The following is a 24907-nucleotide window of genomic DNA, read 5'->3' as shown; positions in this document are numbered from 1 at the left end:
CAAATTACTTCGTGCATACTGTTAGGGGGAAATATTAACAACTTCCTTGTGCTCCTTAAACAACGGTCACGAGGGCTCGGGCCCACATGCGGTGACATTGACCTTCGCTGACTTGGCATGGACACGGAGAATTCCGCTTTACCTCGCCCGACCCATGGTCCTAGGATCGGATACGCCCGACCCCTCGTTGCAAGGCTCCGCCTCGCCCGACCCACGGTCCTAGGGTCGGATACGCCCGACCCCTCGCCGCAAGGCTCCGCCTCGCCCGACCCCGGGCGCAGGGGGTCGGACGCATCCGGGCCCACCAGACAGGGCCTCGCATCGCCCGAGGGCGGGCGCGGATCAGCGGACGTGAGCGCAGGTCTCGTGGGCCCCCCTCCAACCTCGCCATAAATGCGATGCGGCTCTGACGTGCAGAAAGGCGCCCGCGCTCCTCGACGTGACCCGCCACAGTATTCGGGCAGTACACTGTAGCCACGACCGCGCAGGCTACAGCGGCACCGTCCTAATCCGCTGCCTCCCCTGCTCGTAGTAGGGCACTCATTACCCACGCCCCCTAGCACAGGAGGAAGTGCCGCTCGGTTTCGCGCTCGGTCCGGCGGCAGAGACATGTTGGCCGCGCCTCCCAGTCAGCACGCGGGGCTACAGAGGTCAGCCGTCCTCCACGACGCGCACGGCTGCGGCGGCTGGACATCATCATCACCATGCATGGCTACAACAGTCAGACACCACACACACATCTCGCACGCTCGGCCACGACGGTCGACCGGAGGGTCGCCGACAGGGCCCAACGACAGCCCCCCCCCCCCCGGCGGTCACGCTGACGAGAGAGAGACCGGAAGGGAAGGCGGCGACCCCGAGGACTCGGTCCTTCCCCCTGTGCTTTACTTTGCTTATCTCTTTTACTTCTCCTAGCTCCTGGCTCAACTGTAACCCCCATCTCTTCCTTGCGCTATAAAAGGAAGACCAGGGGGACCGAGCAGGGGACAGCTCTCAAGCCAACCGAACACCCCTCAACTCACACCCTCTCCTCACGAGCATCAGTGCACACCCAAGAGACTTGAGACAGCTTCCCTCTCTCGCTCGTTTGTAACCCCTACTACAGACCTTGCGCGAGTAACACGAGCTGCCTCTCATACTGGACGTAGGGCTATTCCTGCCCAAACCAGTCTAACCCTATCCTCTCATGCAAACCATCCGAGCCTTACGCGCATAAAACAAATTCACTCACCGTTGTCTTGACTCGTAATTCTTGGCAACGACACATTCCTTATATGATACTAGCAAGATGGCTCGTGCAAACTAGAGTTGATAGGTTTGATAGAAAAAGGAATTGGTACTCGTAGTCTAAGAGGTGGAGGGACGAATTAGGCAACTTAAAACATTAATCTATAGCTTCAACTACCATACATCAAAACATAGACTAGATCATAGTATTTAGATATGCATATATGGTTGATCTAGTGAAACTTCCTACCCACAAAGAGCTTTGCAACCTAGAGTCAATCCTAACAATACACTACTCTAGAATGTAAAGGCACTCAAGTTGCAAGTAAGAAATGCGTAAAAGTAAAGGAGTGGGTTAGGAAGGATGCAAACTCGGCACGACGATTTATCCTGTGGTACCGGTAAGCAAATGCCACCCCTAGTCCACATTGGAGCTCCACCAAGAATATGCTCCCGGTCACCAAGTTTCTCCCGATCAAGGTCTTGGATCTGCCGCAAAGGCTCTCGCCAGGTTGGATGAGAAGCTTGCCACAAAGGCAAGGCTCACCGCTCCCTCTCTTCTGGTCACCTTGACGCCGTCTCCACTACCAAGCTTCTCCACAAAGGAAGGGGTCTCCTTGTCCCCCGCACATTGCCGTTGTCACCACTCCACACCAAAACGGAGGATCGAAGACTTACCAGCAAGCCACCGAGGCTCCAAGGTGCCAGCACACCAAGCTTACAATGGCGGTTCACTCTTTGAACCAATCACAAGGTAGCATAGCCTTTGATGATCACTTTTGCACTTTTTGGTGGCATAGATGTGCTCATGATGAGTATTGATCTTCAATGAACATGTGCACACTCCAGCAACTCCAAATGAGCGAGTTGAGGGGGCATAAATAGCCCAAGAGGCTAAAGGAGCTGTTGCTCCAACAACTAGCTAGAACTGTGAGCATCAGATGATCTGATTGTCAGCTAGGGCAGGCTCGGATCATCTGATGCTCCCTTGATGCATATATCATCCGGTGCTCAAAATTGCTACGACACTTCATCTGATGGGGTGATCGGATCATCCGGTGCTGAAGAGGTTTTGCCCAAAACTCTATGGATGATTTCAAAGTAAATATGCTTAGTCTGATAGTCACTTCAACATAGACGTCAAATCATCTAGTGCTTCATTGTTCCATGCCTTATCTTCATCAATTCATCTGACACTCACAAAGTAAGCACTGTCGGAACATCAGGTGGTCTTGTTCATATACAGTAGCCTACTGCAGTCACTAGATCATTTAGTGCATATATCTAAAGGCCATTGGATCATCTGGTGGTTCAGTGTTGTACCAAATACTCTGACGTTTGCTTCGATGGTTGCTCCGATGCACCGTCAGATCATCCGGTGCTATGTGTTTGCCTGAGTTGAATACCGCAGTTTGAATACCATCACTTGGATGCTTGAGAATTATTCTATGGCTAGCTAAGAAATATTTTACTCCCTATAAACTGCTTTTAGAGTACATTGTGGTCGCCCTTATATATCCAACCACTACATCACCAGCTATGGCATATTGTGCTTTTAGAGTACATTGTGGTCGCCCTTATATATCCAACCACTACATCACCATCTATGGCATATTGGACATGGATGAAACATATACAACATCAATCTTTGAGTACAAACCCATGAAAACCAACATTCATTTCGAAAACATCTGGAGTCTGATTCGGACGTAGGAGTACTTGATGGCTTATACAGTAACCTTTCCAATAGACGTAGTTTCACCTCAACAGGATGTTGGAATTGTCTCCAAATCACCAAATCAAGTCATCAGTATTTTTATCGAGTGTTGTGCCATCTTTTATTGGGCCACGAGCCTTGTAATCTCACATGATATGATCTTTATTGAAAAACATGATATGATCTAGACCCAAATCGTATTGCACCCTAACTAGTAGAACCCCTAACCCTTGGCTGCCACCCATCATTCTCATATGTAATTTTAGACTAAGGTAGTTTGTCACGTGATACTCCAATTCAATGCTGCAAGACTTCCCATTTCTAGTCCAGCTGCCTCCCGGCCATCCCTCAAAGCCCGCAGATCGCCCGAGAACCAGACAACACTGACCTCTAGCGCATAACCTCGTCATGTTGCTCGTTGTCGATGGCGTGAGTGGGCTTGTTCGCACTGTCGCCCGCTTGAACCCCTGTCGAGATTTCAGGCGTCCCGGCACTAGGAGTGTAAAAATTAAGGGAAAATAGCTGATTTGGTCCCTCAACTTTGCTCCGAGGGTCAAGTTGATCCCTCTCAGATAGGCTAATCTAGTCCCTTAACTTTTATTTTTGAACCAAATTCGTCCTTGTGCTATATTGCACTCGTTATTCACATGAAACTGATGTGAAAAGTGTTTTTTACCATTGACTCTTTTTTCCACCACCTCAATATTCCCAAAGGGCAAAGTCTTTTGATCAACTAACCACAGGGACAATGCTAATGAGATGACGCTTACTCATTTGAACCAATCATTTTTCAATTGCCTCATCAATCACAAGTATTGCTGCTCACTGACATTGAGCTATAATTAAAGAACTCACCAATCGAGACAACACACTATTCTTCGTTGTCGTATGTACTCCATCATATCTGACTTACGTGTGCAAACCAGCAGGCAGCAGCCTTTCCACCATCGCAGGCAACTGTAGAAGATGCAGAACGACAGGGGATCCTGGAGCTGAAGTTTAGTCCACGTTAAATCGAATATTCGGAGGCTAATTAGGAGGACTAAATATGAGTTAATTATAAAACTAATTACACAGATGGAGGCTAAACGGCGAGACGAATCTATTAAGCCTAATTAATCCACCATTAGCAAATGGTTACTGTAGCAGCACATTGTCAAATCGTGGACTAATTAGGTTTAATAGATCCGTCTCGCCGTTTAGCCTCCATCTATGCGATGGGTTTTGTAAATAGTCTATGTTTAATACTCATAATTAGTATCTAAATATTCGATGTGACAGGATTCGGGGATCAAACACCCCCATAGTAGCTAGCTGGCTGCTTGCTTGCTTGGATCTGATTTGAGATACGATGGTGCTAGGCTTGCTGCTATAACCTTGCTTGTGTTGCTTTGCTCGGTGACATGCGGCCAAGTTGCAAATGTGCAGATGGAGAGCGGGGAGGGGAAGGATTTAAGGGTAAAAAGGACTTTTTATATTAGTCTCATGCTAGTATGGAACACCACATTAGCATAAGGACGAGTTTGATCAAAAACGAAAGTTGAGGGATTAAATAAAGTTGAGGGATGAACGACCATTAGAGTAAAGTTCGGGACCAAAGCTCAGGAACCAAAGCACCTATTTTGCCAAAAATTAACGTTAGAGTTGAGGGAATCTACCTTGTTACACATTTTATAGGATGTTTGGATACGCATGTTAAAGTTTAACACCTGTCACATCGGATGTTTGGATGCTAATTAGGAGTATTAAATATAGGCTAATTACAAAACTAATTACACAGATGGAGTGTAATTCGCGAGACGAATCTATTAAGCCTAATTAGTCCATGATTTGACAATGTGGTGCTACCGTAACCATTTGGTAATGATGGATTAATTAGGTTGAATAGATCGTCTCGTGAATTAGCACAGGGTTCTGCAATTAGTTTTATAATTAGCTCATGTTTAGTTATCCTTATTAGCATCTGAATATCTGATGTGACACTGTTAAAATTTAGCACCTCGTATCCAAACACCACCTTATAAACTTTGTTTGCATTGATTTCACATGGTATCAGAAGACTCCTATACTCAACTAGTCTGTCACGTGATACTTCAACTCGATGCTGCAAGACTTCTATTCTAGCCTATTGTGTGGTGCTTTAATTCCACGCAACACCAGATCCTTCGATTGACGATCAAGAGTTTTTTTAACGAGAGCATCGAAGATCTTAAGCTCTGTTTTCTTAACATGGCCTGCTCCCTGCTGTGTGGTGCTATATCCTGTTATTTAACTATACATTGAGGCGCCTCTGCCTGTGCGCTCGGCGCGAGGAGCAATGGGGGGCGGTGGGAAGCTGGCGTACAGCTACGGCGGCGGCGGCGGCGGCATCCGCCATGACACCAAGCTGCTCAAGAGCTTCAGCGGCGTGGAGCCCCGCAAGTTCGGGCTCGGCCTTTTCGCCGGCCTCCTCATCGTCGCCTGCGCCTACTTCTCCACCGCCAAATTCGACGCCGTCCACATCAACATGAGTAAGCAGCTGGTTAAACCACAAGCATGCAAGAATCTGTTCAACAGAGCTCTATCACTATCTGCATTTGCCTCTTGCTCACTTGGCTAACTGTTCGGATATCTCTCATATCTGTGTTTGGGCATGCAGTAAGCTCCTTTGCCAAGAATGCAGTTGGGATTAGCTCGCCGGTCCACGCCGGCGATAGTTCGAAGCAGCCACTAGGTGAGGCTCCTTAAAGCTTGTTGAGCGAGTTGCTGAGTAGCCAGTGACATCGACATCAGTAATGAGTCAGTCAACGACCTGTTTGTTCTTCGGTTTTTAGATTTGGGCATGCAAGAGCAAGGTGCATTGTCGAAGGAGACGAGCAAGGCTGAGTTTGAGAAAGATGACGGCGGCGGCATTTCCAATTCAGGCGTTGCAGTTGCCTCTGCGGCGCCACCGGATCCCGCAATGGAGGGCGGCGGCATCTCCAATTCAGACGATGACCCAAGCGCCGTTGCAGTTCTTCCTCCCTTGTCATCAGATTCCGCAGACACCACGCAGGAATCAGGTCAGCAAGCAGCCATCTTGAACTAACATTCCTAAGCAAAGCTTTGGTAGAATAAGTGCGAGTTTGTTCTTGCTTTCCTGGACAGGTGTTCTTGAAGATCAGGAGCTGCAGGTGCAGAACGCTGTAGCAGAAGCTGCTAATCCACCCGAGAACAGTAACAGTGTCGTCAGCGGTAGCACCAATGGCAGCTCCCCTTCTGTGATTCCATTTCCATCTGATCCTGCTGAAATCCCTGCTCCTGCTCCTGCTCCTGCTCCTGCTCCCTCTCCAGCAATTCAGGCTCCTGCTGACCAGATTCCAGAAATTGAGGCCCCTCCTCCTCCCACTCCAGAAATTAAGGCCTCCCCAGTCCAACTGATTCCACCTACTCCAGAGGTCAAGCAAGCAGGTAAGTGATTCTTGTTTTCGTGGTAGAAGACGTTATTTTCTTCTGACAAATCAGTTAACCTAACGGGTTTTAAGGGTTTGGACTTTGGACACCATCCTGTAACTGCATAATTGATTCACAAGCAACGTGCTTAAATTAAGGGTTGCAAGATTGGGAGGCGCCGGAGCGGGAGTGGAAGCCGCTGTGCGACGTCACGTCGAACCGCCGCATCGACTGGTGCGAGCTCGACGGCGACGTCCGCGTGCTGGGCGCCAACGCCAGCGTCACCCTGGTGGCGCCGCCCGGCGCCGACGAGCGCACCTTCCGTGAGGAGTCGTGGCGCATCAAGCCGTACCCCCGCAAGGCCGACCCGAACGCCATGCGCAACGTCCGCGAGGTGACGGTGCAGTCGGTGGCCGCCGGCGGCGGCGGGGCGCCGGCGTGCACGGACCGGCACGACGTGCCGGCGCTGGTGTTCTCGGACCGCGGGTACACGGGCAACTACTTCCACGCGTACACCGACGTTATCCTGCCGCTGTTCCTGACGGCGCGGCGGTACTCCGGCGAGGTGCTGCTGCTGGTGACGAACTTCCAGATGTGGTGGCTGGGCAAGTTCCTGCCGGTGTTCAAGAGCCTCTCCAACTACGAGCTGGTCGACCTGGACCGCGACCCGCGCGTGCACTGCTTCCGCCACGTCCAGGTCGGGCTCACCAGCCACGACGACTTCAGCATCGACCCGCGCCGCGCGCCCAACAACTACTCCATGCTCGACTTCACCCAGTTCATGCGCGCCGCCTACGTGCTCCCCCGCGCCGCCGTCGCGCCGCTGCCGGGGCAGGGGCGGCAGCGGCGGCCGCGACTGCTGGTGATCGCGCGCGGGGGCAACCGGCGGTTCGTGAACGTGGAGGAGATCGTGCGCGGGGCGCGGAAGGTGGGGTTCGAGGTGGTGGTGTCGGAGGGCGGGCACGAGGTGGCGCCGTTCGCGGAGGTGGCCAACGGCTGCGACGCCATGGTGGGCGTGCACGGCGCCGGGCTGACCAACATGGTGTTCCTGCCGAGGGGCGCGGTGGTGATCCAGGTGGTGCCGCTGGGCCCGATGGAGTTCGTGGCGAGCTACTTCCGGGGCCCGTCCATGGACATGGGGCTCCGGTACCTCGAGTACCAGATCGCGCCGGAGGAGAGCACGCTGCTGGACAAGTACCCGCGCGACCACCCCGTGATCGCCGACCCCGGGAGTATCAAGGCCAAGGACTGGGTGTCGTTCATGGGGGTGTACCTGTTCGAGCAGGACGTGCGCCTGGACATGAAGCGGTTCCGCCCTGTCCTCAAGAAGGCACTCTCGCGCCTTAGAGCCAAGCCCAAGAGTAACTAATCATCTAGTGTGTTTTCATCATCACAGTGTAATCTCTCATCGTCAGAGTGTAATTTAGTAGTATGTCCTTCTTGACACATTTTCAAGGACAGCAAAAAAAACCTCTTTCCCTATGGAGGAAAGCTTTTACTAATTACTAGTAGCACTACGTGCTCTTCAAACTTTCTAAACTTTAATCATTGACTTATAAACATTGCAAAATTTGAAAATGTATAATAAAGAGTTACTATATTATTCTCGGAATGTACTTTTAAAGCATTTAGTTATCTTTATTTAAAATGTCAGATCTTATATTGTAGACCGCCTCTCCCACGGCACATGGGTACGTACATCACACTGCTCCAGAATTTTGCTACTATAATCATATAATACTGGCTAGCTAGAAACTAAAGAACATAGACGAGTCAACTTCCTAATCCTACATCCCATATTCTACGATGCAAGCTGCTCCATGGGAAGGTTCTAAAAATCTCGGGAGTAGAAGATGATGCCAACAAATGCCGCTGGCCCGCTGCACAGGTGCACATGTGCATGCGAGTAGAATATGCTCTCGTCGTCATCGTATATCACATTGTATCGGCTCCTCACAACCATCGCTAGCTATAAAAAAAAAAAAATACGCCGCGAGTAGAATCTCCAGACTTGCTTGGTTGGAACTTCACATTGCTCCACAAAAATTGGTGACTACCAGTTAATCAAAGTGCAGGACCAAGACTTAACCAGGAAGTATGTTTATATCACAATAAAAATAAAGTTTCTAGTTTTTTATTTTTACCATGGCCCCACATATAGTCAACATTTTACAGCGTCAACTTAATGACACTGGCTCCCAGTTATTGACTTATGAAGAATGGCTTCTCGATGGAAGAGAAACAATAATAGGAAAATAGGAAGCTGCAATCTGAACCGGCTAACTAGACAAAAGGAGAGAGATTGGCTCAGTTCAGTAGGAAGCTTTCCTTTTCTCGCCTTAACTACTACTTCAAAGTACCATGTACCTAAGTATAGAGTTATGTGTAGATACATAATAAAATCTATGTATCAAAAAAGTCAAAACGACCTACATGGACAATATGCATCTATTATCATATCTCGTTATCACCCTTAAAAGCATTTTAAGCAAACCACCAATAGATGACCTCCCTGCCAGCATGCAGTTTCCTTTTAGAAATAAAGCCCAGTGGGCCTCATACAGAGTACGAAGTGATACCACCGGAAAGCAGCCCACTGGGCATCAATCAGACAAGAAAACTAGCAAAAAGACAATCTAAATCCACTTGTGCAAGTGCCTGGTTATAAAGCTAAGTGACGAACTGTTTAAAAGTTAAGATTCAGTTAGAATAGACTTACTTGGCACATCCATGCCACCTGTGCTTGTTACCAATGATCCACATGTTACAGAGCTGGAAAACTGACTCACAATTGAATTCCGGGCAAGCAACCAAAAGGTTGATACTAACATCATTTTTTTTATTCCTTTCTAGTGCATCAATGTGGATTGCACTGTAAGACATTTTTACACTAAATTATCAAGATATGAAAGGAACCAGGTTATTCTTTCATCGGCCTGTAACCCTATACATTAGTATATGAAACCTTTTGCTAACTAATCATTTCATTTCACGTATATTTCGTAGCTGGGAACTCTTCCCTACAATTACGTGTGGTCCACTTACAACACCCCTAAACCCTCCTTTCCTAGGCGACCAAAGATCAACGCACCAGTTAGCTGAAGAATCTGCTGTTTACCCCAGCCCTGTACAGCTGCATGGACTCAGTGCCACAGGTAGAGAGCTTAACCTCAGTATATGCAGGGACGAAGAAAACATCACCATCCTTTGCCTTTTCCCCAGCAGACAGAGAATCTATCTGGAGCTCACCTTCACCCATCATGATGAGAAACATAGATGGGCCTGGCACCGGGGCTATGACCACCAGTTCACCTGGAGGTACCAAGCAGCAATCGACCTCAAACTCATCAAATGGAGGGGTGTAGCGCCTTACATGTGGCTGGACAGGAACCCCTCGCAATATTTCCGGGAAGGCCTGCATGAAGGAGGTTCAGTGATGACACCCACAGAATATAAAGTTGAGGCAAATCACAAAATCATGACAGTATAGCCGATTATCAGTTAGTTTTTCTTCTGGCTTGACAAATAGCATCCTTGCTAGGTTGCTTTACTCAGATGAAAAAAAAACAAGATGCTTAGAAATTTCACTGTTTCCATGAATGTGTGCTACGAAAAAACTAAATATACTTTTTTCTAACACTGAAGAGAATATGAACCTAACCTAGTGAACTTAGGTACTAGATAACACTTTAACAGTGGATTGTGGATACAATTTTGCACCATTGTCTCAGAGAAGATCGCTGGCAGCATGGTAAACTATAAAGGAAGCAATATACACATGATGCATGGTAACAATGACACTCACTTGTTTGTATGTTAGCATTGAGCAGAGAGTTTGCACATCTCTGTATTTAGGAGTCAAACCAGCACGGACAACATTGTCTGAAGTTGCCATACATTCAATGCATTCCCCAGAGAGGTAGGCATGAGGTTCATTTGCACCAATATAAAGTGCTTCCCCAGGACTAAGTTTGACATAGTTAAAGAAAAGTGCTGCTAGAACACCAACATCCTCTTGATATTGTTTCTCCAGTGACAAAACCAGCTGCTCTTTATCTGTTAAGGTCCTAATCTGAATACAGAAAGAAATCATGAGATGAGACGTAAAGGTTTCTCCATAACTGCTCATAAAATTTTTACAAAATGCCATAGTGTGGAAGATGCATCAGTATTCACACATTTATTTTGGAAAAAAAGAGCATGTCTGTCTAGTTGCTTATCAGTTATCACCACTAAGGGATCTTCTTCAATTAGAGCAAATTGCACTGGGATATTTGTATATTTGAATTGTTGCATATACCTACTTATGAAATATGGCAGCAACTTATACATTCAATTCAGTGCATGTTCGTTGAGATCTAACACCTGCTTCCAAAGTTTTCATTGGCAACTATACTTAGTAGGTGGTCAACTATGAACATCAAAAGTATATATGTTCATCAAATTTGTCTTATTGCAACAGAGAATCAAGTAAAAGAAATATCATCCAAATAATGTAATCACAAAGAAAGGGATAATATCATGGTGTATATAAAAATGGCAACCTGAGGTGCTTTCTAACATGGCAAAATTTCTAGCTTGCAGTCATTTACAAATATATGCTAGTGGCAAATAATTGCAGTTTCCAATGGTTCCATGTCCTAAATGCAACAGATCCAACATTGATGGCTTTGTGATCGACGATGACAATTTGTCAGTTATGCTAAACATGTGTTCTTTTCTGTTAGATCCAATGCGAAGGTGGCATGTTAACATTTCTCCTTTTTCAAGGATAACAATGTTAGCATCTGTCATAAATATTCTAAATGTGTCTAAACCAACATGACCTAGTAAGCTCTGTTCAAAGAATTGTGTTGATTGTAGCCTGAGGCGGAAGTCCCTAAAGTTCACACCTACAGTCTACAGCTAAAGTTGGGGAGGAAAAACACACGATCAATTCAGTTTCTGTGTGACGGGAAATCTGTAACTACAAACTCATTTGAGACAATAGCACTCCCACTACTCTTAGTATTACTGCAACAATCAGCAAGTCGTAATTTTCCAAAGAACTCAGTTTCACTATAGCAGTTTGTTCTCATGTGAAATATCAACTTTTTTACAACTACCAAAACATGTTTCTAGTAAATATTATTCTAGCCTTCCTCATAGGTGCACTGGATTCCTGACGGCTGCATCTAGACTGTCCAAAAACGGGGACCACATATAGTGAAAATACCATAAATTATAAAAATGGTGCACTTCATGCTATGATATACATCCATGCAAAAGTTTTAGTTCAAACTCATTCTACTTTAATTCGTATGAAAACGACAAATTTCATGTGCACATGAACTATGTACAATTTGTAATCTTAGTTCATATACGGAGTACACATGAAGTTTGTCCTTTTCATAGGAATTAAATCAGAATGGGTTTGAACTTTTTTTTTAATTTTGCATGGATGTATATTGCAATCCAGGTATAGATGTGGACAAATCGTTGGAGCAACCAACACTTAAGGCATTTAAGGTGCTCATGTGTTTTTGTTATTATACTGTTTCACTATCTGTATAGTTTGATAGCTCTAGAGCAGTATAGTAGAAACAAAGCTACTGGACCGGTAGAGTCGACATCTCCTGAACAACTTTTTCATCATTTAAAAAGATAATACCTAGTGACCTTTTCGAGGCACGTGAATCAAGTAAAAGTAAATGCATCATAAATGAAGAACCAGATTGAGACAAAGTTGCTAGCAACCTCCAGGATATGACATATATGGCAGTTACTATAACTAATGTCACAAGAAACTGTATAAGATCACACCAACTTAGATGGAGAAAATTTCTCACCTTGCTCTCAATATTCAGGCGACTAATTAGTTTCGAAATTGCTTCAGAAACCATGTCTTTACTTGCTGACATTAGCTTAGCAAAAGCTGATTGCAAACTGGATTTTACTTCGTTACCCCCATCATATTCCTTCATACTCATCAGCTTGCCAGCATCCTCATGCCCAACTAGCCCTTCAACTTCAGGTACAGTCCTCAGGACATCCTTGAGCTCCTTCATTGTGTAAAGGGTATGTTAATTTATATTTAAGGATTTGTGCTTTCCAGACTAAGACATTAAATAAAATAGAGTAAGTTTCCTTTTAAGATAATGAGCAAAAGGTGGGAGGATAAAATGATTTCTCTGGCGAATCTGCTGTAATCTGGCAGTTAGCTCTTTTCCAGCTCTCATCCAAATAAATCCATTCACACTGGACTAGGAAACCAAAGATTTTCTTTTGTCATGCGGAAAAAAATAACACAGAACTCTTGCATAAAACCAAAGAGACTATACTAATTTCTAAATAACCCTGCCTTACTCTACAAGTTAAAATTTATACAAAAAACACTGAAACAATAAAGATATAGCTCCCCAGGGCTGGCTGCTTTTCAACAGAGCATACATGTTTGCTCGAAGTGATGGCAGGGAGTGAATGAATATAGTCACAAAGGACAAATTGACCAAATTGAGGGACGGCAATCATCAGCATTGGCGAAATACAACATTGAACTTGGATGATGGTATAGTTAATCTGGTTTTAGTAATATCCAAACACTACCATAGCTAATATGTACAAGCACATTTATGATTAATCGCTTGAAAGAAAAGTTCAATTCCGTTAGTCCTTACTAAGGCCAACTTTTAGACAAACAAAGGGGCCTTCTAGTTATCAGTCAAGATTTTTTTTTATTATTCCTTTCCTTTTCAATCAATTGGATTGAAATCCATCAATCCAGGTTCACCCATCTCCTTATTCTCATAGCTACAATGTGTGCCAAAAGACCCCAAAAAATCACGTGGTTTTCTAGGACATTTGATTTTCCTATGTAGAACATTTAATTTCTCTACTTGGAATTTATTTTTTCCAAAAACCACGTGGTTTTCTAGGACATTTGATTTTTCTATTTGGAACATTTAATTTCTCTACTTGGAATTTACTTTTTCCTAGACCAGAACATTTATAACTCTGCCAAAAAATCTGTCAATAGAAATATCATTTCTCAATACAAAGTTGCCTTTTCCTTTCCAATATTTTTTCCCTTTAGCTATGGCATGTCCAAGTATAACATAAAATGTGATTCCGAAAGTATATGAGAGTTGTCTTGCAAATTATGTCATGACGGTTATTGGGGTAATTCTAGGAAGTTTGCTCTTCTTCAATCTACTTTCTCAACATGAGAAAACAGATACAATGGAAATTATTGGTGGGCATTCTCCACCCCCCCCCCCCCCCTTCTCTAAAAAAGTCAACCCACAGTATTATTATCACAAATATTGTCTGTTTTCTTTTCTAAGTAGGAAACCTCACTAAAATTTCTTATGCCCACTACTCCAAGCTTAAGCTATCAAAGTGTTTGTTACACCTGCACATCAAGAACAGTGCTTTGCTATATTATTTGCAACGGCCATTAATTATACGTAACCATAACGTCTACTAACTAATTTATCCCTGAGACATTCCAATGATAGGACTTCCTTCATCTTAGGGCTTAGCTGCCAGCCTGCCAACCAAACATCAAACAGGGAGAAGGAAAGCATCTTTGATTGAAACAGATCAAAACTGAGTGAGTTGTACGCTTTTAGAATAACAATTTGGTGCTCACATTTGATGAAGCAATCGCGTACTTTACATTCGGTCTTGACATGTGCATTTGAACTTACCAGTCGATAGTTCAAACTTCACAAACGGTTGGCTGACAAGACGAATAAAAAAACACGCGAAAAAAAAACAGCGGTTGAGAGTAAACAATTCAAAGTTGTGAACACGTACCTCAATGCCCGCAAAGCCGCAAAGCGCCCGGAACTCGGTGATGGCGATGGCCATCTCCGGCTTGTGGTTGTCGTCCTTGTAGGTGGACGGCCGCAGCGCGTGCAGCACCTCGGCGAGCTTCTTGTCCGGGTGCGCCTGGATCGAGAGCGCCTTGGCCACCGACAGCACCTGCGACCGCGAACGCGTCGCCGAGTCAACCACCGTTCGTGACGGCAGGAGCACGGAACGTGAAACAAGCGAGAGCCCGGAAGCAAGCATCAGTTGACCGGGAGGCTAACCTTGAAGAGGAATGGGAGGTCGCCTCCCCACCTCGCGGCGACGGCGGGGCCGAGCGCGTCGGGGTTCCGCGTGAGCCAGTCCCTGAGGAGCGCGCCGCCGTCGAGGAGCGTGGAGGGGCCCGACGGGTGCGTGCCCATCCAGAGCTCGGCGTAGGGTCGGGCCGGGTCGGGGTCCTGGTCGGCGAGGCGCGCGACGAGGGAGGCGGACCCGCGCCGGCCCCACTCGTAGTGCTGCACCGCGCAGCGCAGCCGCAGCAGCCTCTGCGGCGGTGGCGGAGACGGCTCCACGTCGCGCTGCGGGGAGGCCGACGCCGCCGCGGGCTCGGGCTCCGGCGGAGGAGGCGGGTCCTCCATTTGGGCGGAGATTCGGGCGCTGGGCTTGAGGGACGGACGGTTGGAGGGAGGGGCGGGGGCGTTTGGATTTTAAAGGGGAGGGAAGAGGAGGGATGCCGCTGTTGGGCGGGGCGGCGGCCGAAGGGAGAAGACGACTCGACTCGCCCGATGCGCCGTGGCAAGTGAATTGACCGCGTCGGTTTTCCTCCAACCCGGGGCGAGCGATGCGTTGGCAGTGCATGATGGGCCGGGGTGGGGACGACTTGCCCTCTTTTCTTTATCGCTTTTTCCAGGTCTATCTTTTCTAGTTTTTTATATAAAATTCTTGTAACTGTAAAATCCAGGAATTTGTTTTTTTTCTCTTCTATGCCTATATGAGGAAAAATGCAGAGATATTTAGGTTTTTAGCGTCCTTATTACTTTTTTTAAGAAATCATATTTATAAAAGGTTCTATGTATTTACCACTAGAGAGAAATAAATCCGTTGATTCTACAGTTGTAATAAAACAATTCAATATCTGTTTTTATCACCATTTGCAAAGTCCTTATTTTGTCATATGGTCCACGTTGCGTTTAATATGCACCACCGAGAAACTTAAATGAATTATTTGATCTTTGGTTGAGTTCGCGAGATGTTGACGGGAGGTATATGTGTATGTTGGGATTTATGGCTTGTTTTACAAATAATGATTATTTTTGTAACATACAAATCTTATATGCAGATACAGAGAAACACGTTAGCTCTGGTTCTATATAGATAATTTTTCAATTGTCTATATAGAAAAATGACTTGTTGTGGTTTCTTTTCCTTCTCTTGAAAGTGCGCCTAAAATTCAAATCGACGGGGGTGCTATCATGAAGATGGGCACGAGAGAGAGAGAGGGGCCCATCGATAACTGCAAGAAGGAAACGGTTGCCGCCACCGCCAGAGAATCAACGCCCACCAGGGGGCACCAGGCAGGCCACCAAGGAAGAGCGGAAGCCGGAAACCGGACCTGCCTCCCACCGTACTGTACGACGCATCCGTCACACCGGTGACAGCGAAACGCAACGGCGTCTCACGTCCTCGTATCAGCTTTGCCGACGCCCCCCGCAAACCGACGGCCGGTCCGAGGCCCCCCACCAACGCTAGCCAACACACAGCGCCAAAACCACCGCCGGCCCCGGCATAACTCGGCACGTCCGCAGGTTGTTGTCCTCGCTCCCCTGGGCCCCGGCCGTGGCGCCGGCGCTTCCTCCCTCTCGTGTCCCTACCCTGCTAGTACTCCCTAGCGCACGGAGTCGATCGCTCGCCCCGGCGACACCGACGCAGCCGGACCGGAGAGCCGGTCTCGCTTCCGCGGGCAAGCAGCCGGGCGCCGGGGGTGCGGCTATACGTCACCTGGTGACGAATTTTCCGCATGTCACTTTTAATAAATGGAGCGTGGATGGATAAAATATACGGGTCGCTAATCTCGCGGAACGCAAGAAATAAAATAGAGATTGGTTGCATGCACGCAAGACGTGATAAAATAAATGATATCACCGAATATCACCAAATAAGTACACACCACCGAACAAATTATATCAACTTATAGAAAAAAATGTGCATACCTCCAGAATAAATTATACGAACTCATGAAACATCATAGAATTATGCACACTTGACGAGCAAGGTAACAAAAGATTAAGATAAAAATACATCAACTATCGCAGTTGCTACTCATAGTGTTGTCTTGCCTATTTTACAAGAAAAAGAAAAGTTAATACTAGAATATACAAAAACTAAAAAAGAAAAGAAACAAATAAATAATAAATAAAAATAAAGTAATAGAAAAGGAATAATCACAAAAAGAAAAAAAGGAAAAAAGTTAGTTTTGTTACCTAAAAGAAAAAGAAGCGGTAATAAAGAAAGAAAAAGGAAAGAATAAATGAAGAAAAGAAAAAAACGGTAACTCAGTTGTTATATCACCAACTGAATAATTTTAGAAAGTCCAACAGGAAGAGTCCGTATTAGATTCAGTGCATGCACGCGTAGCGTCTTTCTCCTATAGATTCAGTGCGTACGCGATGTATAGTCGTGGGCGGGCGCCGCGCCGTCGCTTCAGGCTTTTTCGATCGGCAGCTACCCGTGAACAGCGTTCTGTCGAGTAAATGGAATACTGTTGTCTGACCTGACGGAGATGCAGTCGCTAAACAAGGACCCGGTGACACGAAACCGATCGCTTTCATCAGCGCCTGCTAGCGGGTAAGCAGCAAGCGGCATGTGAGTGACTGCACTGCCTACTTGCAGTAGTACGACGACTGTATCCTCGTGAATTTTGTAGAGCTCCAATCCTCCGACGAATTTTTAGTGGCCTGCAAATTCGAAATCCTTCATCCGGGAGTTGAAAAGCTCCCCCAAGTTGAAGCATCCCCAGTAGGCCAGTACCCATATAGGCTTTTCAGTGTCAACGGCGCACTCCTCCTGTGATCCCAGATTAACGACTTTGAACAGCTCTCGATCCGTGCGAGCGTACAAGCAAGCTGCTGACGCCAACGTTCTAGGTTGCTGAAATCCCTACGCAATGCAGGGGGACGAGCGTGCCTTCCGAGTTGGTTAAAGGGGGCAGGGACCCTTAGGCCTTAGCTGCTTTCCCGATTGCACTCTGCTTGTTTTGGACTTGGGTGATCCCAAAGTGTCATGTTATGTTAGCACACGGAGTACGTTTGCTTACTAGAACTACCACTACGACCGCAGTATTAACTGCTCCGGAAACAACGGGAAGAGATGCTCGGACAGTTCAGCTGAGAATGCGAAACCATTGGGAATGGATGCCCGAACTGTTCGGCTGAATAACGCCAGTGATTGAATACGTGCTGTACGCCTGTACCACGCACTTGCATTGGCGTTGTAGTCGTCGAATCTGTATTGTACTACGGACAGTGACGTCCACGTTTGGCCGCATGGGCTTCAGCTATCAGCCTCAGCTCCCCATGCTGCTTGTTGGGAGCACTTGAGCTTTCATTTGTTCTTCCAGCACCGGCACGGCGATCCCGGCCAACGGATGCGCATCGCCGGTGCCATGCGAGCCCCGACCTTATCGCGCGCATGTCACCTCTCGTTTTCCTTTCCGTCGCGCAGTCGAGAGAGGAATGGGGATCAGGATCGAAATGCTCCTGTAGATATGCACAGCCGACGTGTGTAGCCTCCTGCCCGTGATCCTTCGCTGTAACCTTTCAGAGTTGAGATCAAGAGATAGAAACCCTCTCATTTTCAGAAACTGAATGTTCTGAATTCGACTCAGGGATTCGTTCATATCGCGTACTAGCTTCTTTTTTTACTTTTGCAAATTGCTGAAATGTGAATATTCCTTAGCAGAACAATGGCATTTGCTTGAGTGGACGTGTAGCCGTCGCGTACACCACGTGGTTAGGCATCTTTCATCGTCGCAATTCGCAACATGGCTCATTCCACGGTAACCCGCGACTTGTTGTGGTGTTCAAACGAACAGCGACGCGATCGGTTGCTTTCAGAAACAAAAGCCCAGCGCCAGAGTGCCATTGATCCGCGTGCAAGGTCAGGAGAGCCAATTACTGCTAGGCGCTAGCTGACACGTTGACAGTGATATTGTGTGCTGATCAGTCGCAAGCTACTCCCTCCGTCCTTTATTATTGTTGGTCACTCGGAAAATGGGTTTGTGAGAGAAACATGATCGGGTTTGTGAGGGAAACACGGTTTTATAGAGACAGATAAAAAGGAACAGAGGCAGTAGGTACGATAAGAGAGAACAGGTCGCACAAAATGCTGCGAGATCTATGAAATACCCTCACGCAAAGGCACCGTGACTGCTCACAAAAGCAAGCTCAAGGCCCATTTTAGGGATCCAGAGTCAATTGAAGACACGCTTCCGTGGCAAGGAATAATGGCTCATTCAAAGTCACATACTGTACGAAGCAATCAGTCGACTGATCGTGCCTTCTTTTATTGACTGGATGCAAATCTTTAGGACCAGTAGACGGATTCATGCTTGTTTTTCTAACACGTTACGAAGGCACATGCCCGTATGCACCGAATGATGCAAAATGCTGGATTTTTTACCTTATTTTTTTGTCTAAAAAATATAAATGCAGACACTTTATTGGTGATTGGTGAACACCACATACTTGAGATTTATGAGCGCGTTGCTATCAACATGCATGCCGTCTATCAATGAAAAAATATAGCTAAAAGATATGAAACACGTGCCTCAAATCCAGAGTGACAGAATCTACCACGACAAACCAACCTGAGCCTAGAAACCGGCAGACACGTGATTGTTGCATGTAATTCTTAGGAATTCAACGGTACGTAATACCCTATCTGCCTCCAAATTATAACTCGTTTTGGCTTTCTTAGATTCATAGATTTTGTTATGCATTTAGATATACCCTATTTAGATATACCCTATGTCTAGATACATCTTAAACGACATGTAATTTGAAAAAAAAAAGAAAAATACTAGGCTGGAAATTTCTTCCGGCTATGGGTTAGGCCCAGATTTTTCGATACGAGGCTTTGCCCCATTTCCATTACGTCGAACTGAAATACCCAAGGTTGGTTTTACAGAAGGAGCCGATAACTGATGAAACGAAAAGAGACAAAGAAGTAGCGCTACCTATCCTGATTCAAGCTAGGCAGAACTACGAAGCAACCAACCTAGAGTACCAGGGGGAGGATGGAACTGGAGAGTAGCACTCCCGTACAACGTTTCTGTTAAACCACACACACGCATTTCAAAGCGCAAAAGAACTGGACAGCAGACGCTTCGCCAGCTGCCTCTCAATCCCTCTCCTCGCCTTCTTCTGGTAGATCCTCCGGCGCAGCGATCATCAACCTTGCGCGGGGCAGCCTTGACTGCTGGGCCAACATCCTGTGCGCGAAAGCCTGCGTCGTCTTGACGCCTTCGATCACCCCTCCTTGGAACTCAGCATTGAAGAGACCTGCCCAATAAGTCATAAAAGCACAGGCATGCAACACTATTTCAGCAGGGTGTTTAGGTCCTGTTTGGATACATAGTGCTAAACTTTAGCACTTGGGACTATTTGAATACTGTGCTAAAGTTTAGCACCTTTGGTGGAAAATGACCCAAGTGCCCCTCCTTTTCCCTCTTCCCCTGCTGGCGCACTGCCCCCTCCACCACGAGCTGGTCTGCCCCACCTCGCCGCGCTCCTCCCGTGCTCCTTTTCCCTCGCGCGCTCCACCTGCCGCCGCCTCCTCGCCTTCTCCCTCCCGCCACCACCGCCTCCCTCCCCGCTCCTCCCTTGCGCCCCGGCGGAGGAGGCATGGCGGGGCGGAGCTCGGCCCCCGCGGCGGCGAGCTCCATCCCCAACGCCCGCACCCCCTCCAGATCTGCGCACCGGCGGAGGAGGCATAGCCGGGCGGAGCCTGGCCCCCGCGGCGGCAAGCTCCATCCCCGACGTCCACATCCTCGTCCTCCTCGCCTCGCTCTTGCTCGCCTCCTGCCTCTGCTTCCGCCGCAACGGCGGGGACTACTGGGCCGGGGAGGCCTTCACCACGGCCTCAAGCTTCGGCCACCTCTCCGTCACCGTCCCGCGCGTGCTCTTCGTTGCGGAGGGGTCCGAGTCCCTGGACGATGCGGCTTACTCCTCCGCAACCGCCGCATCCTGCTTCCCTGTTAGGCTCAACCTGCGGTGCCGGTCCAAGCCCCTGCAGCAGTCGGCGGATGCCGCCCCCGTGACGCCGCCCTCCGCGCCGGCGCCCGCCAGGAAGCATCGGATGCCGCTGCTCTAGGAGCTATCGGCGCCGGCCTCGCCCAGATCCCCTTCTAGATTTGCGCTGCTCAGGGCCTCGCTCCTCTCATCGGGCGCCGACGGTGGCAGCCATGGCCGCGGTGGGCGCGGACGCGGCAGGCAACCGCCCACACCAGCGGGGCCAGGCGGAGGAGGATGGCGGAGGTGGTGGTGGCGCAGGTTGGGCGGAGGAGGCGGGGCCGACGGAGGCGGCGTGGCCCGCCGGCGGGGCTGGGCGAAAGAGGTAGGCGGCGGGTGGTGTGGCGGGGAGGAGAGAGAGGGGGCAACGGTGGAATAAAGTGCACAAGGGACCACTTTTAGCAGGTTTAGCAAAGTTAGCACCCCTTGGGTGTGCTAAAGAAAATGAGTGTGCTAAATTTTAGCACCCGGTGCTAAAGTTTAGCACCCCTCTCCAAACAGGGCCTTAATCATCTTCCCCTCAAAGACAGCTTTATTTCTGCATTCCCAAGTGGCCCAGCAAATTGCAGCAAAATAAGGCCCAGATAGTGACATTAAATGCATTTCGCAGTGAAGAGCCCAATTAGCAATGGACCATGGTTAAGCAAACTTTTTATTCCCCAACCCCAAGAGAGAAGAAAGAAGAGCAGCAACAATTTGCAGCTGACAAATTATAGATGTGAAGGTTTCCCAGCTAGCCTTATTTTCATACACATTAGTCCCCTCCAATGCATACGTATTTGGAGGATTGGGGTGGAGTTTGTTCACTTTCCAGCGTATGGATCGGGAGGGAATATGTTTATCGAAAAAAGACTTTAACCGGTAAAGCAGCTAATTACCACTCTCTGAATATGAATGAAATTCTACAAATCAACCTAGTACTAGCTACCAATTAAGCCACTCTTCACAACACTACTCTTGTTCACATCTGATCTCGCCATCCTATTCCCCTGCTCATCCTCTAATCGTCGTCTTCACCTGCCTTCCGTGGTAAAGGATATGGAAATGGAGTTCCTGGACTCGTCCTCGGCGATATTGGCCAGCACGGAGGCCCTCGTCGTGGTCGTGTCCGTGCCGAACGTGCTGGTGGTGTTCGCGTTGGAGGCACCGGTGGCCCACGCCGACGCCGATCCTGAAGCCGTCGTCGTCGTCATCCACCGCCCCGTCCGGCCGTGGATCGCCGGCTTCCCCGGCTTGGGCAGCGTGAAGGAGTCGCTCGACAGGATGAGGTGCACGCTGTGCATGTCCGGCCGGTCCGACACCACGGCCTGGCAGCACAGCAGGCCGAGCTGGATGCACAGCCGCGTCTGCTCGGTGTCGGGGTCGGACAGGGACGGGTCCACGATCTCCAGGGCCCGTCCTCCTTCGAACAGCTTCCATGTCTGAACAAAAGTTTCAGAACATTCAGCACATCAGATTGCTGCCAGGTTTTACTACCCAATGCTGAGTAGGCTATTACGCAGAGACGATGTTTCTCTTTCTGACAAGATGACCTGGGCACTTACATAGTTCAAGAGGTCGACCTTCTCGTCGTCCACATGCCGGGCGAAGTTCTTGCGTCCGCTCACTATCTCCAGCACCAGGATCCCGAAGCTGAAGACGTCAGTCTTGGTCGACAGGTAGCCGTTCATCGCGTACTCTGGAGCCATGTAACCACTGCAATCCATCACGCTCGGTATTTGCGCAAAGAACACCACTTGTGAACGGAAATGGGACACCGAAACGGAACTGTCTGAACTCACTATGTGCCGGAGATCCTGAATGTGTTCACGTGCGACGCGTCCTCCAGGAAGAGCCTCGCCATGCCGAAATCTGCAATCTTTGGGCTCAGCTGCTCGTCGAGGAGCACGTTGCTCGCCTTGATGTCTCTGTGTATGATTTTGACCGGAGATTCCTCGTGGAGGTAGAGAAGGCCTCTGGCTAATCCAATGATTATCTGGTATCGTTTTGGCCAATCTAGCTGCACACTTTTTTCCTTATCTGAAAATATCCAAGGAGCACAGGGCATGTTAGACAAAATCAATCTCATCCTGTATCTTACTATCTACAGTAGTTTGTAGCACAAATCTTCACTGCATTTCCCTGATGTTTCTATCCTAAAGATTGATGTATATTTTAGCTGAACATAAGGTTTCCACCTCCCCATTTTGTTTGTGTTCACAAAACTCATGTTCTCCGTTGGCATACTTTCAGTTTCACATGACAAGAAATCGTCTTCGAAGAAAGCGTCAATGCAAGGACCACGTACGTCATAACTGATCTGATGTGATATGTCGATCCCTTGAGATTAAGAAATCAAGCAAGTACTTTTGACGCAGTCGAGGACTTGAGGTCAAGGGTGCACTAGTACTTGGAAACAGCTGTTATATACAAATATCAAAGCATACTTCAAGACCTGACATCACCTGAAAGACTTCTTACAGCTACAGCTCGATTCTATGAACATTAGCTGATGCTACTCTTTGAATATGACGTTGACATGCAGCTACCTCATGTCGTTTGATTCTTCACGAGTCATGACCTACTATACCTCTCACCTACCAGCTTAATTTTACAGCGATTCAAAATGGTTCCTGTATCTCTATTGGAAGTACAGTAGTTGTCTTGCATATTAATACTGTCCGGAACTCTGAACAATGAAATACCTAGAACAATTGAACCCGTCCAACACTGCAACTTACTCTTAAGTCTTAATAAGTACTCATAAAAAAGTCTTAATAAGTACTAATTATGATATGGATATGGTATCAGAAAAATAAATTTTTGGCAGCAGCAATATAGCAGGATGACAACCACTTTTGAGCAAGCAATACATAACAAAATGTAGAGTAGTTTTTCCTTTTGATCGGGAAGCAGAGGATTTCTTACTGAAGAGGATATGGTCGAGGCTGCCATTGGGGAAGTAGGGGTAGACGAGCATCTTGTGGCCGGAGGAAGCGCAGCAGCCAAGCAGAGACACCAGGTTCCGGTGCTGCACCTTGAGCAGGAGCTGGACCTCGTTCAGGAACTCGCGCACGCCTTGCCGTGACCCCAGCGACAGCTTCTTCACGGCGATCTGCTGGCCGTCCTGCAGCACCCCCTGGAGAGATCGATCGGATCGGAGACTCAGTTTGAGACCACAGCCTAGAGTGAATCGATGATGATTGATTTGAACAAAGTGACGCGTTGGATTGAACATGAGTTAGTGAGTGCTGAATGATTGTACATCACTACATCCAACTGGAATTGGCCCATCGACACTTAATACAGTGCTCTATGACAAAGCAATGTCACGAGCGTGTCGTTCACGGTTCATCAGGGTTTTAGTAAACAAGAAGCGAAATCATCTAGGACATGTTCACCCAATTATTCATTCCGCTGCTACTCGGTTTTTTGAAAATGCATGCAGTTGTCAGGTGAACCCTGAGGTCTGAGCAGAGTATGCTTGGTTGCTGAAGGATAAAACATGAGAGCAAACTAACGGAGCAACACATGTTGCCAAGATAAACAAAATTTACCGCGTGCCAACACGAGCGGCGTAGTAATCGAATCAGTGAATCAACCAAGGGAATCTCTATTTTTAATTTTTTTTCAAGCAAAATAAAGCGAGCGCTAGATCCTGTAACTGAACTGGTAAGCGCATAGGCAGAGAGAAAAGTGAAGCTAGGATTTGCCTTGTAGACGGGTCCGAACCCGCCGCGGCCGAGGAGGTTGTCGTCGGAGAAGCCATCCGTGGCGGTCTCGAGCACGGGCAGGTCCATGAAGAGGCTCCACTCGTCGCCCTCCTCCGCGCGCCCCGACGCGCCCGCTCCGCCGCCCGCCTCGCCCCCGCCGCCGGTCTTCCTCCTCCCCGCGCAGCACCCGCACGCCCACGTCCACGACGACGACCGCGCCGCGGCAGGCATGATCGGCCGGCCGTGTCGTTCGCCGTCGCCCACGCAGCTTGCTAAACCAAACCCGACCGCCGCGGCAGAAAGGCCAGCGGAGCCGCTGGCCGAACAAGCGAAGAAATAGGGCCGGCCGGGCGACCACCTGCGGGGTCAGCGGAGGATCTGAGCGCCACACACTTGCCCGTGTGGGTTTTGTAGCGGCGTGCAGGCAATTCCTGGTGCTACTAGAGTCGGGGCAGGACTGGAATTCCACAGTCACGTCCAACGGTGACGGTGATCGGTGGACGTGCACTGCTGGTGTGAAAGTTCCTGTTCCTAACCCGCTCAGGTGCGGTTGTGCAATCGGTATTGATTGTTCGATACTAAAAGGTTGGTTCGATATTAAAGGAAAGCCTTTAATACCGGGTCAAATAATCGGTACTCAAGTAGGGTCGGTATAAGCAGGAAATTTACTACCGATTGTTTATACCAACCGGTACTAAATTGGCTGCTATGTCGCGTGACAGACAATTTAGTACCGGTTGGTATAAACAACCGGTAGTAAAGGTCTTTTCTTTTCTTATTTT

At 48.0% G+C, this 24907-nt stretch overlaps 3 protein-coding genes across 3 annotated transcripts; 1 reads left to right on the top strand and 2 right to left on the bottom strand.

The window, feature by feature from the left end:
- The first annotated feature begins 4998 nt into the window (after positions 1–4998).
- On the top strand, positions 4999–7900 carry LOC117858405 (beta-1,2-xylosyltransferase XYXT1). The gene is made up of 5 exons (XM_034741469.2): positions 4999–5454; positions 5583–5657; positions 5758–5985; positions 6071–6373; positions 6514–7900. The coding sequence occupies exons 1-5, from the start codon at positions 5262–5264 to the stop codon at positions 7722–7724; spliced, it is 2010 nt and encodes a 669-aa protein (XP_034597360.1). The 5' UTR covers positions 4999–5261; the 3' UTR covers positions 7725–7900.
- Positions 7901–9173: 1273 nt separating this feature from the next.
- LOC117858406 (mannose-6-phosphate isomerase 1) lies at positions 9174–14827 on the bottom strand. The gene is made up of 5 exons (XM_034741470.2): positions 14431–14827; positions 14153–14320; positions 12184–12396; positions 10161–10427; positions 9174–9770 (listed from the first exon to the last, which is right to left on the bottom strand). The coding sequence occupies exons 1-5, from the start codon at positions 14782–14784 to the stop codon at positions 9450–9452; spliced, it is 1323 nt and encodes a 440-aa protein (XP_034597361.1). The 5' UTR covers positions 14785–14827; the 3' UTR covers positions 9174–9449.
- Positions 14828–21116: 6289 nt separating this feature from the next.
- Positions 21117–24504, bottom strand: LOC117855312 (cysteine-rich receptor-like protein kinase 44). The gene is made up of 5 exons (XM_034737632.2): positions 24126–24504; positions 23341–23551; positions 22215–22452; positions 21978–22128; positions 21117–21854 (listed from the first exon to the last, which is right to left on the bottom strand). Exons 1-5 carry the CDS (start codon positions 24354–24356, stop codon positions 21447–21449), a joined length of 1239 nt encoding a protein of 412 aa, XP_034593523.1. The 5' UTR covers positions 24357–24504; the 3' UTR covers positions 21117–21446.
- Positions 24505–24907: the final 403 nt, after the last annotated feature.

Source organism: Setaria viridis, chromosome 5, assembly GCF_005286985.2.
Source record: "Setaria viridis chromosome 5, Setaria_viridis_v4.0, whole genome shotgun sequence".
Lineage (NCBI taxonomy): Eukaryota > Viridiplantae > Streptophyta > Magnoliopsida > Poales > Poaceae > Setaria > Setaria viridis.
Note: the sequence above shows the minus strand (reverse complement) of the source record. Positions and strands in the feature narration are given on the sequence as shown.